The sequence below is a fragment of the Pleurodeles waltl genome, chromosome 3_1 (assembly GCF_031143425.1).
Source record: "Pleurodeles waltl isolate 20211129_DDA chromosome 3_1, aPleWal1.hap1.20221129, whole genome shotgun sequence".
Lineage (NCBI taxonomy): Eukaryota > Metazoa > Chordata > Amphibia > Caudata > Salamandridae > Pleurodeles > Pleurodeles waltl.
The window spans coordinates 879546492-879564244 of NC_090440.1; the positions used below are offsets into that span (position 1 = coordinate 879546492).

Genomic DNA, 17753 nt, shown 5'->3' on the forward strand with positions numbered 1-17753 from the left:
AGGTTAAAACTAGAAAAACAAGGGAACCCTATATTTCGTGTAAGGTTAAGCTTAATGTGCAATGCACACAGACTAGTGGCGTTGCATCCCAAACTGAATGCATGGAAATTAGGCCTCAGTGCCTCTATGAGTAGTAGTGCACAACTATAATTAGAGTGCAGTGCACCCCTCTGGCCTGTGTCCTGGTGCTTGTGCAACTGCTGCACTAGAGACAGCTACACACCCGACAGACAGCTTATGTTGTTTTGTGTTACATAACACACACACACACACACACACATGAAGAACTGAATCATTTCTAGGCAAGCTTCTCAGGAGGAGACCGTCAGACCAGAGGAGGAGGAAAAAGACTTCCGAGAGGTGTGTGGGGGCTTCAATAGAGGGACGGAATGATGTATAGAGACCGACAGATTTGGAAGCTATGTATGTTTCTTGTGTTAGTTGAGTGTAACATGCACCCTTCAAACTTATCACACTGTAGGAGTGTTCCTCAGGAAAAGACTCAGTCAGCAGAAGATGTGAACAGGGATGTGAAGAAAGATCCAATATGACTTGTAGTTTCCACACCAGGCATGTCCTTTATAAAGCAGCAGCCTTTTGGTGATCTCTGTATCTGCCAGCAGCAGCCTTGAGTCTGTTTTGCTGCCATTACTTTTTCAGTATGCTCTCGTCCCTCGAATTCCACCTGCAGGACGCTTGAGCAGTGAACACGCACCAGTCTGCAGCCTTCCCATGGGTCATGGCAACTTTCAGGAAGCTGAGGCTGCCAACAGAGTGTGAAAAATGTGCGCTCCGTCCACGATAAAAAGGAGTCTGCAGCCAGATGTAGCATCTGCGTGCCTCGAGAAGCTTGCTGGAGCTGATGTTTAATGTCACCCAACTCAATAAACAGCAGGTGAGCCTGTTACAAGATTCATTGGAAGGGGAACTCTGTTATAAAAGCAGTGCCCCTGTTTTAGTGAGGATGGCACCAGAGACTGTGACACTTATATTAAACAAGGTGTATATATAAAAATATGTGCCATGCAAGGGTGTACAGAGGCAGCCTGTGGCATTCTCAAGCATAACTCATGCTCATTAAATGAATTAAAACAAAGGCGGGCAACTGCTTGAACTGCGAAATATGTTAACAATTTTGGCACTTCAAGCTTAGAAGAGCAGTGTAAAAAACATGAAATATACAAGGGCTCCAGCTGTTACCCACATGCCCCCTTGGTGAAGAACGCATTGCCAGTTTTATCACTTTGAAAATGAAAGTCCATCATTTACGGTGTTTTCAGCTTTGACCGAACATCATTTGTGATGTTCGGTCAAAGCTGAAAACACTGCCCTGCAGCCTGAATGCATTAGCTGCTCTTATATTTGTGGCAATACGGCGCATTCCTTTCCATCCCAAAATATGCCTGAGTAAGCAGCGCTTTCCTTTTCATCCCAAGACATGGCTGGGTTTCTGCTGGAGAGCAACAAAACAACATATCCATGCCAGAGATAGTGACGCTTCTATTAAACAAGGTATGCATAATATGTGCCATGTAAGGATGTACAGTCAGCATGTGGCATTCTCAAGCAAAAACCCATGCTCATTAAATGCATTAAAAAACAAGGGGAGGGGGGCAACTGCTTGAACTGCAAAATATGTTAACAATTTTGGCACTTCCAACTTAGAAGAGTACTGTAAAAAAACATGAAATATACAAGGGCTCCAGCTGTTACCCAAATGCCCCCTCGGTGAAGAACGCATTGCCAGTTTTATCACCGTGACAATGAAAGCCCATCATCTGTGATGTAGGGTCGAAGCTGAAAACACCGTCCTGCAGCACTTGCTCTTATATGAGAGCCAGTACGGTGCTTTCCTTTTCATCCCAAAATATGCCTGAGTAAACAGTGCTTTCCTTTTTATCCAAAGATATGCCTGGGCTTGTGATGGAGAGGAACATAACAATGTCTCACAAACAAGCAAGGATGGCGGAAACGAGTAGCGGGCCATTGGTGGGTGTCAGCAACACAGAGAGGTAGTGGGTGGGAGGGCAAAAAGAAGCAACTCAGGCAAACCAGCAGACAAACAAATATGTGCAGCCAGGGAGTTAAATAAAGGCTAAGTGAAATAATGAAAGTGTCGGAGATATGTGTGATGGCACAAAACGAATTCTTCAAATGTACTGGCAAAAGTACACAAATATAAGTTAAAAATAGTCCGATCCCAGTACGCGGTGGATGAGAATCAATAATTGGACCACGGGATACTGCTAAGAGAAGCACACCGGAAATACAACGCTACAACCAATCAAGTAAAGTCACAAGCACAGGACAAATAAGAATTGAAGGCGGGATATAAGCATCTTTTAAAATATATTGATTTGGAATAGATTTCACAAGTAGAACTCTGCGCAGGCGGAATCTAAAAACTGCCCTCCATGCCTTTCTCCATCCTTTTTAGTTTGAGTTCTACCGGCCTCCAAGACATGCGTCACTCACCTCCTTCTCCAGTTGATAACCGTACTATCTACATGAACAGACTGCCACTGGTGGCGCAATGGAAGAAATGTAGCACATGGTGGCGCAGCAGGGCAATCTATGATAATGATGTGTAGCACACATATCAGTCCGATTCAAGAGGAGTACAGAAAGGTCCCAATATACTTCAACTGAACGTTTCATAAAATTTTGTTATTTATGCAAATAGCAACATGTGATATTAATGAAACATCCTTCTCTCAATTTTAAAGGGTTAGAAAGGATGTCTGATTGGCCATGAGTTGGAGAATTTAGGCCCAGATTTAAGAGGGCCTAGCTGTTTTCTAATAACACATTCCCGTCATTTATTTGATGCTAATGTGCCTTTAGATGGCCAAAAATGCAGCGCCATATTTACAAAGTGGTGCAATACATCTGTTGTGCCACTTTGCAACCCTTTGCACCACATTATGCCTGCGCCAGGCATTATGTATGCAAAGGAAGCATTTCCCTGTTGGGGGTCGGGGGGGCAAAAAAATGGCGCAAAGAAATCTAAGAGATTTCTTTACGTCATTTTTTTCAGCACTTTTAACACCTGTTCTGAGGCTTAGTTCCCTAACTACCGCCAGGGTGTGCCGTATATTAAATACTGTGCACACATTGTGGCGTTGGGGGAGCTAAGGGGCGCAGAAGGATGCTCTTAGTGTCTTGTAAGGTAATCACTCAACCGGGCACCCTCACTAGGAAGCACGGAATTTAATCCTGCGTCATCCTACACTCTTCTGCACCAGGTGAGACGCAGATGAAGCTTCACAACTGACAACTAGGGCGCCCTTTCGCATCTCCTGCAAGACATCCCGCTTATGCTGAGCTACATAACCATGCTCTACAAACCAATCGTAAACATCTGGATAACTTTCTATCCAACTATCCGAAGATAAGTATATATCAAGTCTTTGTATCTCTCAGCTTCATTCCAAGCTGAAGCACAGCCACGTTTGTTGCATTGTTTGGGCAAGAGGAGGAGGGTGATTTGGGTATGGACCAACCATTTGGTCAGATTGGACAGCCAGATATTATTTTGTCTGTCCTCGTTCCACAAAAAACAACTTGGAGGCTGCGCGCGATGGGACGTTGATTGCTTCTGTGGTGGCCGTTCCGTGCTGTGGCCTGCTGCTTCCGCGCCCGTCTGCAGGAAGAGAGAATGGGTCCTGTGTAGTAGCTGCCGAAGACCAGCCAAATTCCTGATAGGCATTTAGAATTCCCGCGGAGCAGTCTCCCAAATGGTCACAAAAATGCACAGTCGTGCCACATCCGTCTTACTCTTTCTCCTCCTGCTACTCCCAGCACTACCTGGGCCGGTACTCGCCATCCAGGAAGATGATGGCAGGGTACACGGAAATAAAGAGCTACAACCACCACCTGCCTGACCTCAACACAAACCTGGTCCACCACCTGCAAGGCTCCGCAGAGAAAGTGCCCACCCTGCATCCTCCAGTGAATCTTGAAGTCAAAGACACTCCGAACGTAGATAACTCGGGATTTATCCATGCATTAGTGGCTGATATATCAGTCAGCATTATTTCGGAACTTGGATGTGAGACTTTCTTCATTGCTGCAATCATGGCAGTGCGCTATAATCGTTCGGCTATTTTGGTAGGCGCTATGCTAGCATTGGGCCTGATGACACGTGCACCTGTTTTGTTTGGTAATGCAACTACAGTCGCTCCTAGAGTATACACATACTACGTGTCCACATCGCTGTTTCCTATTTTTGGGCAAAGGATGCTTCAAGAAGGTTTGGAAATGAGCCCTGATGAAGGCCAAGAAGAGCTGGAAGAAGTGCAAGCAGAAATAAAAAGAAAAGATGAAGAATCCCAGAGATCAAAACTACTGAATGCCACCGGAGATGAAGGAATGGGACGCAGCACAAGTTCTGGACAGAGGAAGTGGCAACATTTTGTTTCTCCGATATTTCTTCAAGCCTTGACTTTTACGTTTTTAGTGGAATGAGGCGATCGTTCACAGCGAACAACAGTTGTATTGGCTGCTCAAGAGGATCCCTTTGGTGTGGCAGTTGTTGGAACGATAGGACATGGCTTGTGCACATGCTTAGAAATTACTGGAGGATGAACGATAGCACAAGCAAGTTCTGTACGAACTGTGACAATTATCGGTAGAACTGTTTTCCTTGTGTTTGTGCTTTCTGCACCAGGAGCCTGAAGTTTAACAAACTTGTTGTTGGATGTTGAGTGGACCGGGATCACAAGGACACCCATTCTACAATGTACTGCTGTATGTGCTGTACAAAATAGTGTACTTATACGAATAATGGTTCGAGAGGAGAAATGCCTCACTTATGTGCAAAACAAGAAAAGTCAAGCACTTGAGTGTTTTAATATAAGTCGAGCTTTTTTGAGGCGAGGGTGGTGGGTAGTGTTGAGGAGTGTATGATTTAAAATATTCTTCCACTTCAGATTTCCTCAATGTTACTTAGATATGTTTTGTCACACCGCTCTTATTACTTTTATATTGTTGGTAAAAAGAAATGCAACAATATTTAAGTGGTCAATATTTGACAAAATTATATATTTCCTTTGAGGTAATAGAAAACTATAGAAGTCCAGATGTATTTGTATATTTTCTCTAAACATTCTTCAAATATAGGGGATCATTCTGAGTTTGGCAGTCGCAAACTCGCACAGAGGAGACTGCAGCGGAGCTGAAATCAGAGGTTTGCGCCAGTCAGCCCAGCAGAAACTGTGTGACGACATTTGCCTCAGCTGCTCATGGAGCCGAAGTCAATGCTGTTGCACAGAGGGGGACTCCGGCTCCCTCAGAATTGACACGGTGTGCACAGCAAAACAGTGCCCATTCTGAGGGTGCTGGGCAAGAGGGCCCCTGCAGTGCTCATGACATGGTCTTAGCACTGCAAGGGCCTCCTTGTGGCCCCCTGCACTGTGTCCACAAGATTTTCCATGGGGGGGGGCGGTCCCCGCCATGGAAAGGCTGATGGAAACGGGACGTGTGATCAGCGTGACAAAACTGAACTCAGAACCGCTGTGGTTGACCATGATTCTGACCACAGTAATGCTGCCCGTAACCATGTTCCTGGTGGAGATGGAGGTCCGTCCGCCAGAGTCACAGTGTGGTGGTCAGACCACCTGGAGTGAGGCGGTCCGACTGGCAATGAGGCCCATAATCTGGAAAGTACTAGATTGCAGACGCTGCAAAAAAGTCCAGATTTTTTTGCATAGTGTTGCATACATGAATATGTAGAAAATCAATTTACATGTGACAAATTTCATATTGTTTTCTGTTTTCTCCCGTAATAAAAACCCAAATGGATTTTACTATATACTGATTGGCCAAGCCCAGCCTCTCCATATATTTCTTGATCATATTCATCAATTATGTCTTTCTCCATGAAACTTCAGATTGTTAGAGATATAGGAAACATTATTTTTGGACTCTGCCGTATAATATATGAATTACTTGAAATCTGTGTGATGGTCATTCTCTCTTACTGCAGCACAGTCTTCCAGACATTTGTCATTTGCAGTTTAACACTTTGAACTGTTGTATAAAGGTATGTTATACGTAGTGGAGATTTTATTGTACCTTGGATGAAGGACTAGGTATGTTTTATTCGCTAAATGATAGTCCGTTACACCACTTTGCCCATAAAACTCAAATGTATGGGAAAGAGAGAATTGATGATATGAGTAGACTGAAACTGGCTCTATGTGAGAATTCATTAAATACATAAATATAGCCTTGTGTTCAGGACATGCATATTCTAAAGCAATATATTTAAATACCAAGGCACATTTTCCTAGAATTGTGGTAGAATTGGCACTATAACTCTTGTCTTTGTTGAGTAGATCTTTCTCTTTTTCATGTATATTGAGGCTGCTAAATCATGCTGCATTGCAGGTCGTACCAACGAATGTGAACATTCTGTCAAATATAAAGGTTTTAACATCGCTCATAATACCATATTGAAATCCAGCATTGTGATTAGTGACGAACCGTAGGCCTTCTAGAGTTCGTTGCATGGTGGCCTATACTTTTCCATTCTGCCACGCAGAATGCTCGGATTTGCCTCCATTGCTAAAGAGAATAGACCTACAGTACTGCTGTAAACAGACTCCTTCCTTTGTAAGAGCAGACATTGGAGCTATCCAGCTGGTAAGGGTGGTTCCACATAGTTATTAAATAGGGGGAAAGGACATTATCCTTTAGTTTGTAACCTAGTGAGTCAATCACTTCATGAACTATGTGGGACCCATCGCACTTGTAATAGAAGGCATTTGTGTAATACTTCGGGTAACGCAATTTAAGATATGATGGGCTCTTGCACAAAAACCCAACAAATTAGGTAACCAACCGCAAGAAAATCAATATATAGGAAAACTGAGTTCACCCTGCACTTCATTCCATCCCATTTTTTTCAGCAGTGGTATACTGAATATTTAACCTATTATTGAAAAATTGAGAGGGAATTCTACGTCTGCACATATGTTCTGCCTCGATTTGTTATAAGTAACAAAATACAACGATGGGCAGCTGTCAATAACGAGTTTGTTTTCCACTGTGGGGTTCCAGGAGACTTCACATGGACAACGAGATTGAAACTCGAGCTGTCTATGATGTAACTCTGAACTTCAAGGTGGAAATCTCCATGCTGTTGACTGCTACAGTCTGCAATTTTATGTTATGCATTCACCCTTCCCTCCAATCAGAACACATGCATGGGGTAGAAGAGTGTAGGGGAACAGTGCACAACACGACTTGACCTCCCCTAGACCCCTTTTAGAAGTACCCTGCATCCTGTCACCCACTTCACCGCCCTCTGAAAAACCCTCCCATTCCCCTTCCAGAAAACAAACCGTCCACCTGCGACACAATCCTCCAGGAAAATCTACCCTCACCAGTCCAAATAGGGTATTGCACAGCCCTGATGTGACAGCATTGAATGAAACCTGTGTTTCGGTGATGGTTCCTCTGGAAACTATGCTTAAAAAATCTGATTGTATCATGCTTTGTTAATTGAAACTAAATGATAATAGTCAGATATACCTTTATGGCCATATTAGTCAAGGACAGTTATGTGCTCACTTGAGTATTTTCTCACTTTTAAGTACGAAGGATAGGAAATTGTTTCCAATTTTGTGACCATACAACATTGCTTCATCTTGCTCTTTTCTCCTAGTTAAAAAAGGTCCCTATTTTGTTGGTCTCACTCTCACCTATCTTCTACTGGCCTTTACTCATGTGATCGAAGAACTCCAACCGGATACAAAGTATTTGACTGGAAAAACAAATAAAAATAGTGGACAAAAATCACTGTACCACAACTCCATGACATGTTAGCATGTCATGCAGTTGCATCCGTATACAGAAAACGCAACTGCGTGTTTTTAAGTGCACATTTGTAGTGAATGTGGTGGTCCCTGATCCAAGACGCTGGAGGTTTTCATGGAGAGTATTTACCAGCAGGTTAAAGTATGTGCTACACCGACCTCTGTGTATCTGCAGGTAAAAAGTTGGAGTCTCGGCAAAGCAGAGTGGGTCTCTCATCTTATCAAGGGCAAATACAATGACGGTCAGTGAATTGGACAATAGCGCCAGCAGTTATGCATTATCAAGAGACAATTCAGTTGTGAATTTGTCAATAATGTTAAATCATTTGTACGAACCATTCATAATAGAACACATTTTAGAGCTATCATCTTCCTACTTTGGTGAACAAAAATGTACAACAATGGGAAAATTCACAAAATAATTTTTTTTAGCAAATTATCTTTTTCCTACTTTCTTGTATTTGTACTGAAAGAAAACCGATCCTGGCTCCCAAGTGGTAGAGGATCAGAAAATCAGCTGAAAGAGGACAGTGTGTAAATCAGATGTATGCATGCCCATTTGGAATTTGTGGCACCTTTCTAAGTTGGTGAGGGCTGCGTCAAAGGTAGTCTCACATGTTAGATATTTGTAATATGTGTAGCATAATACAGTATAAAACAAAAGGATACAGAGTCTCTTTAAGTGCACACCACAGGCTTAACATTTGACCTTGGTCTGGCTGACCCTTTATATGCAATTCCATAACTGTTCAAATTCAGTTTTGTTACCTTGTATCAGTGCTCTGTTACATGCATTGTTTTCCTTTTTCCATTTTATATCGCAGGGGCTGGTCTCAGCCACTCTACACCACTCCAGAACGTAACCTGTCACGGAAACCTCAGCAGCATCCCACGCGACCTGCAGGCTATGATCGTCATTGGGAAAGGCCTGGACACGGGACAGAGGGTGACCTGTAAGAAATCGAAGCAATTCCAATGCAACTTAGTAAAATGATTAAATGCTGGAACATGAAATAGTTGAAGTATTTCAACAAACTGCATATGCTTTTACAGGTCCTGTGGGTATATGGCTCCCGTGGAGACAGCTCCCTGATCAATGATGATCTTCTCATGTGTACAAAATGTATAATGCTAGGCATGAACACCACTAACTATATTTTATAAATACATGGCAAGCCACCAAAGAGTGTCTAAAGCCTGTAAAATAACCTCGAATTGGAGCACCGCTTAAATAATTTAGCTTTGGAAAGCAGAGGTCTAAACAAGTGGCCTCTTGAGTGAAATGACAAGCAAAAGTCCATACTTCTAAAGGCATTCAAATGGAAATGACTTAATGTGTATTATTCATCTTATATACTGATTTTACAAAAGTGATTCCATTGCTCTCTACAGGGTGGTACAGCCCTCGTCACAGAGCTTCACTCCTTCCGGTCTACACCTTTTCTTAACTACATGTCACACAAACTTGCCTCTTATAAGATGTGTAGTTCAATGGTCAAGTAGAGTTCTAGTTTTTACTATGCATCGGCCCTCTTCCTTCAGATTCTGCCATGCATCTACATTATGAACAAGTTGTTCTGAAAGACACATGACTTTCTCAAGCAGCATTACTCACTAATTTGTTTTATGTCCAAAGGTGGTCAGAGTATTCTAATAAAACAACCCTTTACCTTCTTTAGCAGCTACTGCAGTAGCATCTTGGATATCCCTCAAGCTATATATTAATGGGCCAGGATCTAGAAGAAGTGCAATAAAAATTTAAAGCTATCACTAGAATCACCTCTAGAATGCAGTCCTGCTTCTCGTGAGCCATCATGGCCCAACTCTTGAACTGGTAAAACTGATAGGACAGCAACCATCAACTCCATCATCAAGAGAAATCATATTCTACGATGATTTGCAGATGTAAAAGGATGCCATGATGGCCCCAGGTCTGTTATCACCTGGTAATGTTATTGTAGGAAAGCTATAATTTCGGTGTGGTCACCCTGTGTTTTCACTTTTTGCTAGAGCCTATATTTTTGATGGTGTTAGACCTCTGTGCAATTTAACCCTGCTAACTAGTGGAAAGGTGCCTTTTCTGCCCCTGTAAACATGATTGAATTGGCTTATTCCCAATTGGCATTTTTAATTTTTCTAAAAGCCCCAAGAATATGTTATAAAACGTACCCAGGCCGGTAAGTTAAACATCACTAGTGGACGGCAGCAGCTATCGTGCTAGCACCTACAGTGACAGTGTTAAACATGGATTCAGGCTTACCATTGTTGCCTGACTGTGGCAGTTAAAACACTGCAATTCGACCTGACAAAATAAGGAATTTTTGCAGGTTAAATCTCTCTTTTAAATATTAGTTAGTCTCCTGATGTAGACCTTGTAGTTCACAAGGAAGTGTGCATGGTATTTAAAAGTAGGATATGTAGAAATTTCATGCTAACATGTCTTTACAGTGACTAGCATCCAAACACTATTTTTCACTGTCCTAAGTAGGAAACTGAGTACAGATTAAAATACTAATATGCATCTCAGAAATTGGACTATAAAGAAAAATAATTAAACAACTATTTTTAATAGTCATTAAAAATCGAATTGAATGGTGGAGTTGGATTTTTAATATTTAGGAAACATAACTTCTAGAAAGCTACCTTTTTCTGTCTGAAATTCCTGGAGGCTAATTTGCGTTTGCTCTCAGACTTCTACCAGCCAGAGGTTAGCATTTGAATAGATGGGAAATGCTTCCCAGAAGAAACCAAAAGGCTGATCTGAAGAGAAAGAGATCACTCCTCTGAACCTCCTAGAATTTACAGGCTGAGGCTATGAAAATTTTTTTTTACTACAGTGCCACATCCTGCTTGAGTGACAAATCCTGCTTGACAGGTTTGCTGGGTTTATATATATATCAATGTGGCGCACACTTGAGAGGCAGAGAAGAGGATGGCTAGACATTTCTTGCATATTCACTGTCTAGTTCCTGATAAATCCTGCTTTGGCCTATCAGACGTCTGTCTCTGTCTTTTACATGAATTACTAAGTGCACATTTGGAAGGAAGGGAAACCAGATGACAAACAGTTGTATCCACTGTCTGGTTGCTGGAAAGCCCTAGTTTTGTTCTACCAGAATTTTGTCCCTGGGTTTATTTAGGTTACTTGATATTAGATGTGGTGGGACACTAGGATTACCACAGTACACTCCCCGCACACGCCCCTAGCACTCAAGTTAAGTGTGGCCGAAGATGTTTGCCATCCTGAAATTCCATAAGTGGGTAGAATTGGCTCTGAGAACTTTTACCCTAATAGTTAGGGCATGCCCAAGAGTCATTGCCATCCACTACCTGATGCCAGGCATAAATAAGGCATCTCCAGGTACCCACTTCAGCACACTCCTGGAAGTGAGAAAGAACAGAAGAGGACTGGACCTGCTGTCTGTGGCTTTGAAGGAGCCCGAAGAACTTGGCCTGCTCCTTCGTATAGCCAGGGCCAAGAAGTAGACTCCAAGGGTCAGTTGGCTCACCTCCTATGTAGCTACATGGAGACATAAACTGCAAGAGACATTTTCCTGGAAGCACCCAGCTGGCCAGTAGCAACTAGACCTGCCCTGTCCCCACTGTTGGCCTCTGCCTGACACCCTGTGAGTCTCTAGTTACCTCCCCTGAGGTACTAGGGACTTTAGATATGTACTGTACTGGTGAATTTGAACTTAAAGGACTAAAGTTCAGAATTGCGTTTAGGTCCCGGTCTACTGCAGCCATTGACTATCATTGGAACTTTGTGCTTCTTGGTGCTATGACTATCCAAAACATTAAACATGTATATCTCTGGTTCCCCTTATTGGATTTTTGCCATTATGTTTATTAATTACTTTATTTTCCTAATTCTGTTTGAGGTTTTGATTGTTTAGCATTTCAAATTCATTACTGTTTTGGTATAAATACTGGCCTAAGTTAAGCCTATCTGCTCCTTGCCGTAGCTACCAGGGGGTGTAGCTCAGGTTAATTTAGTGACCTGAGGGTTCACCCTAACAATAAATAATTATCCAATTTCTTACTTTGGTCCTCAGCAGTGGGATCCAGGACCTTTGTTCTGCAGTACCCCACAGTGATTTAAATTGAAATTAAAAATCCCTTTTTAAATGGACAACAAAAGTTGACTATTTCGATTTTAATGTCTATTTTGTTCTTATTTGGGTCATTTTTTATTTTTTTCCTATATTCATTCTTACCCTCAAATTTTGCACCTTAGGTTTTTGGAAACATGGGGTTGTATCTGGCCAACATGAAGAGCCTTATCATGACAGAACTGAGGAGCATCTACAAGCAAATGTAACGTAAGCTGAACAAGCAGTCCAGGAAGGAAGATTATCACAATGTCCTTAGAGTCTGGGAGGAAGTCTGTCATCTATAATGCACCTCAGAGGAGAATGAGGATGAGGTTGAAGAGGGAAATGAGGAAGACAGTGAGGAAGCTCCAGAACCAGGGGAGTGGTGTGTCCGTGTTGCCTAGGATAGGGAGCAGTGTGTCTGCATACAGTTTATCCCCATTCAGACCTGAAGGACAGACAGGCGAACATGGCCTTGAAATTGCAGCTGGCTACTCTTGCCCTTGGAGATTAAAAAAAACCAGCAGTAACACTGGCCACGGAGTAAAATAAATTAACATTGGCTTTGGAGGAGAATAAAGCCTTGATAGCCCATCAAAGGAGCCAGCCTAAGAGGGACTTGAGGTTCCAGAGGGCATCCGATGTCCAATAATCAAGGAGTCAGCAACACAGAAGTGCCTACAAGAGGTTAACGCTGAGTACACATCCCCAAAGACCTGCTGCCTAGTTATGTGGTAGAGATGACATAGATAGGTGGTTTGCAGCATATAAGGTGGCCTTACTAATGCTTATAGTCCCGAGAGGAATTTGAGTGTCCGTCTGTAGAAGGACATGCCCATTGTGGGGAGGGATATGCTATTGGCCTTGGAAGTTGCTGGCCAGATGAAGTATTCCCCCATGAAAGACACCCTTATCAGTAAGTTTGGTTTAATTCCTGAGATTCATCACCTCAAGTTCATGGATAGCCAGAAGTAGTCACACCAATCATAGGTAGATTTTGTGGATTCTTCCAGTATGTCACTGAAAGGTAGGGTAAAGGGCAGCAAAATAAATTATTATGATGGGCTGTACAACTTGATGATGAAATAGAACATTTTAAGTATTTGTTTTACAGAGTTGCACCAGCACCTGAGAGGCACCAGGCTAACTGTGCCCAGAAAGTTTGTGAAGGAAGCTAACCGCTGGATTAGTACCAGAGTGTCAAAGAAGGTACCTAGGAGTGCCCACAGGAGGGGTGGTTCAGATTCCCCTCTAAAGAGGGAAGGAGAAGAGCAGAATAATAGTGAGTTCCAAAAGGGACCCCAAAAGAGTTTTGCGGGTAAGGATTCCTAGACCTCGTCAGAGCACAGGATAGTAGGTTTTGATGGGCAGAGGATCAGGTCCTCCTTTCACCCACCAGGGTCTTGAGACTGTCTCCAGTCAGGACACGAGCAATGCGACATGATGTCCCAGGAAGATACCCACCAATGGGAACTCCATAGGAATGGGCAATGTAGCCTAAGGGGGAGATTGTACCCACAAGAAAAGGGTAAAGGATGCCCTAGTATCCCTTAGTTGGGAGCCTGACCCAGAAGGTAAGCTGGTGATCCCAGAGGATTGTAGTCGCCACTTAATTGTGCCAGCCAGACCATGGTGGGAGCAAGGCTGGTAGGGTAACCCAAGCCACCATGGACTTGGAACACTTAGAAAGGTACACTTGCACAGAGGAGACTCATTGTCAGTCCCCTCATGTTCCTTACCTGCATCCTTGGTAATGAGCTGCCACCATCAAAAAAACTGCCAGGAGGTGTTGTCACCCTGAGTGCCTCAAAAACACAGATTTCTATGGGCACTGTCCCTAAATGGAGGGTACAGAGGCCCAGGCGAAGAGTAAGGGGTAGGAGGGGAATGACATACACAGTGGGTCAGAGGTTACTTGCTCTGAGAGGAGATGTCTGCAAGTTTGACCCTGGTGAGACCACATCTGTCCTAGGGTGCTGCCTGCGCTGTCACACAGGGAGAGGTCAGGAGATCTGCGCTAGGCAGACCCTTGCATGACAGAGATAAAGTGTGTCGCCAATGAGGGAGACTGTGTGTTTGCCCAGGAATTCCTGGACTGACAGGCACATGTTCAGTCTCAGGGCACAGAAACTGAACTGAAGGTCTAGTGTTGGGGTGTCCCCCCTGAGATGGCAGCAGAAAGCATAAAAGGAGGCTGTCTATCACCTGTGAGTTTAGACCCCCACTCTGAGAAATCTAAGAGGCCGGAGAGACCTCAGGAACAACTGGTGTACTCCTTGTAAGTTCCACACCTGGAAGTGAGGCCTACACAAAGCTCAAGATTTGAGCCTTAACTCGGCAGTGGATGTCAAGGAGCATGGTTCTTGACATTGAGAGCTGTCAGTGGTCTCTGGTAGTTACGTGCCTTATGGGCAGAGCTGATCCTCACCTGGTTTCAAGTCTGACTTAAGGGGCAGAATTGGCCCCATCGCCTTGTTGAGAATGGTGGTACTCTCTGGCTACTGAGAGGCACCTGTAAGCAAGCTAGGGTTAATCGCCTCACAAGTGGGGTCTGCATCTTCAGAGAAGGGTTCCCTATGGACCAGTTAGTGGCTGGGCTGATGTTGACAGACGGGTGTAGGAAAGTGCCCCTTTTGGCATGGTTACCCCCCCACCTTTTGGCTGATGTTGATGCTGACTTCACTGAGAGTGTGCTGGGACCCTGCTAACCAGGCCCCAGCACCAGTGTTCTTCCCCTAAAACTGTACCATTGTTCCCACAATTGGCACACCCCTGGCACACAGCTAAGTCCCTTGGTATATAGTATGGTACCAAGTACTCGGTGACCAGGGAGGGTCCCTAAGTGCTGCAGCATGTATTGTGCCACCCTAAGGGACCCCTCACCAAGCACATGCACACTGCCATTTCAGATTGGGTGTGCTGGTGGGGAGAAAAAGGTAAAGTCGACATGGCATCCCTCTCTGGGGCCATGCCCACCAACCACTGCTTGTGGCAAAGGCAAGTCACCCCTCTAGCAGGCCTTACAGCCCTAAGGCAGAGCGCACTATACCACAGGTGAGGGCATAGCTGCATGAGCAATATGCCCCTACAGTGTCCAAGTCCATTCTTAGACATTGTAAGGGCAGTGTGGCCATATTAAGTACATGGGCTGGGAGTTTGTCACTACAAACTCCAGAGCTCCAGGATGGCTACCCTGAAGAGTGGGAAGTTTGGTATTAAGCTGCTCAGCACAATAAACACACGCTGATGCCAGTGTTGGATTTATTGTACAATGCACCCAGAGGACATCTTAGAGATGCCCCCTGTATTTTAACCAACCCTTTAGTGTAAGGCTGACCAGTCTGTGCAAGCCTGCCACTAAAAGAAACGTTTCTGATCCCAATGGGTGAGGGCCTTTGTGCCCTCTGGAGTAAGAAACAAACCCTGCTCTGGGTGAAGATGCTTCACACATCCCCCCTGAGGGAACTGTAATACTTGGTGGTGAGCCTCAAAGGCTCAGGCCTCCTGTTGCAGTGCCCCAGGGCACTCCAGCTAGGGGAGATACTTGCCTCCCGGACAAAGCCCCACGTTTGGTAGCAAGTCCAGTGGGAAAATTAGGTAAAACAGATAGGAGTGACCACTTCAGCTGGGACCACCCCTAAGGTGTCCAGAGTTGAAGTAACCCACTCCCTCCAGAATCCTCCATCTTGGTTTAGAGGACAGAGACCAATAGAGTTAGGAATGTGCCCCCTCCCCAAAGGGAGTGGGCACAAGAAGGGTGTAGCCACCCTCAGGGACAGGAGCCATTGGCTACTGTCCTCTGACCCCTGCAACGCTCCTAAATCTAGTATTCCTGGTGACCTCAAGAAGAAAAGAAGAAAGAAACAAGAAGAAGGACTGCTAAGCCGACCCCAGCAGAAAAGACTCCAGACACCAATTGACTTGGCCCCAGCCCTACTGGCCTGTCTGCAGCTTCAGAAGCCCTGCTACAAAAAGGCAACACATCCTGCAGGACCAGCAACCTTTACAAACCCCCAGAGGACTGCCTGCCCATCAGAGGACCAAGAACTCCCGAGGACAGCAGCCCTGTCCACAAGAAACTCCAAGAAGTACTCCAGACCCAGCCTGGATCTACGAGTACTACCCACTCAGCACCCGACGCCCACGGCCCAAGTCAAGGTGGCCTGCTGGTCTAGAGTAGGTCCTCAGTGATTCTGACCTTGTGTCCACCCTAGGTTGACCCCTGCTTGCCAACACAACAACGCCTGCAGCCTAAATCCAGAGAACCCCTCCTGACCACAAGAGAACTGGACAAAGATACCCGACGTCCAAAGGTACCCCTGCATCCGCAGCCCCCTGGCTTTGGGGAATCCGACCAATGGTCCAGCAACGTTCAGCGGAAAATCCCTCCTCCTCTTCCAGCCTTTGGTTTTCTGGAACCGACCCCCTGGACCCAGCCTGCAGCATCTCTGTGACCCCCAAGATCCCCCTATTGAAAAGCATTGGGAGCCCGACGCTGTGTTTGCACCCTGCACCTGGCCGCTCCTGTGCCGCTGAGGGTGTTTGTTTGGTGCTAACCTGTGGCCTCCACGGTGCTCACCTAAACTCCTCAGGTCTGCTCTGTTTCCGAGTGCCCCCAGTCTTCATAGGATCCCATTCTAAACCTAACACCAACTTTGACCTCTGCACCCGGCCGGCCCGTGTTGCTGGTGGTGTATGTTTGGGGTCATCTTGAACCTTGACCAGTGGACACCCTTAACCCCCGGCGACTGGAACTGTAAGTCGAGTACTTACCTCAAAAACTGTACAAACAATCCCCCCAGGACTGTTCGGAAAATTGCAGTGTCAACTTTTGAAAGTGAAAAGTGTTACCTGCCTGTAAACTGTTTTATTTACCAAACTTAAATAAAGTACATTAGAAACATATGCTTGATACATACTTACCTCTGTACTTACCTGTAACGAGAATCTTTTGGTTCTAGAAATAAAGTAACAAATATATTTTCCCCATATAAATTCACTGGCCTTGAGTTAGTCATTGAGTGTGGGTCCCATTTTTTGACTGTGTGTGTATACACCAAATGCTTTGCCCTACCCCTCTGATAAGCCTAACTGCTCAACCACACTACCACAAAAGAGAGCAATAGTATAATCTAATTTAGCCTCTGTTGAGCCTCTGGTGAACCCCTGGACTCTGCGCACACTATGGGCCAGATGTAGGAAGGCTTTTGCGCCTCGCAAACAGCAAAAATCAATGTTTGCGAGGCGCAAAAGCCACATCGCGATGCCCATTCCCATTTTGCGAGTCGGTAACCTGGTTACCGACTCGCAAAATGGGAATGCGAGTCGGATATAGGAAGGGGTGTTCCCCTTCCTATTTGCGAGTCGCATCGCGATGCAGAATTGCTTTGTGACCACGAACGCGGTAGAAAAGCAATTCGCAGTTACCACCAGTGTCACACTGGTGGTAACCCATTCGCAAAAGGGAATGGGTCCCCATGGGAGCCCTTCCCCTTTGTGAATGGCCCTGAAAACATTTTTTCAGAGCAGGCAGTGGTCCTATGGACCACTGCCTGCTCTGAAAAAATGAAACTGACACGTTTCATTTTTTGGTTTGTAATGCATCTCGTTTTCCTTTTTTATTTAAAAGCAGTCACAGACATGGAGGTCTGCTGTCCCCAGCAGGCCACCATCCCTGTGAGTGCTGCGCCTCGCAAGGGGGTCGCAAATTGCGACCCACCTAATTAATATTAATGAGGTGGGCCTTTGCGACCCCCTTGCAACTCGCAGATGGTGTCAGGGACACCATCCTGCATCCGGCTTTGCGACACGCAAATTGCGAGTCGCAAAGCCGGAATTT

General features: G+C 44.9%; 1 protein-coding gene and 1 pseudogene across 2 annotated transcripts in view; one reads left to right on the forward strand and one right to left on the reverse strand.

The window, feature by feature from the left end:
• CSF3R (colony stimulating factor 3 receptor) overlaps nt 1-17753 on the reverse strand; it is a 170184-nt gene that overhangs the window by 46001 nt on the left and 106430 nt on the right. For both annotated transcript variants that reach the window (XM_069223871.1, XM_069223869.1), the window contains exon 10: nt 8589-8771. In XM_069223871.1, coding sequence (XP_069079972.1) covers nt 8589-8771 — 183 coding nt within the window. The remainder of the gene's footprint in view (nt 1-8588; nt 8772-17753) is intronic.
• Nucleotides 3750-4677, forward strand: LOC138285929 (putative divalent cation/proton antiporter TMEM165 pseudogene; annotated as a pseudogene).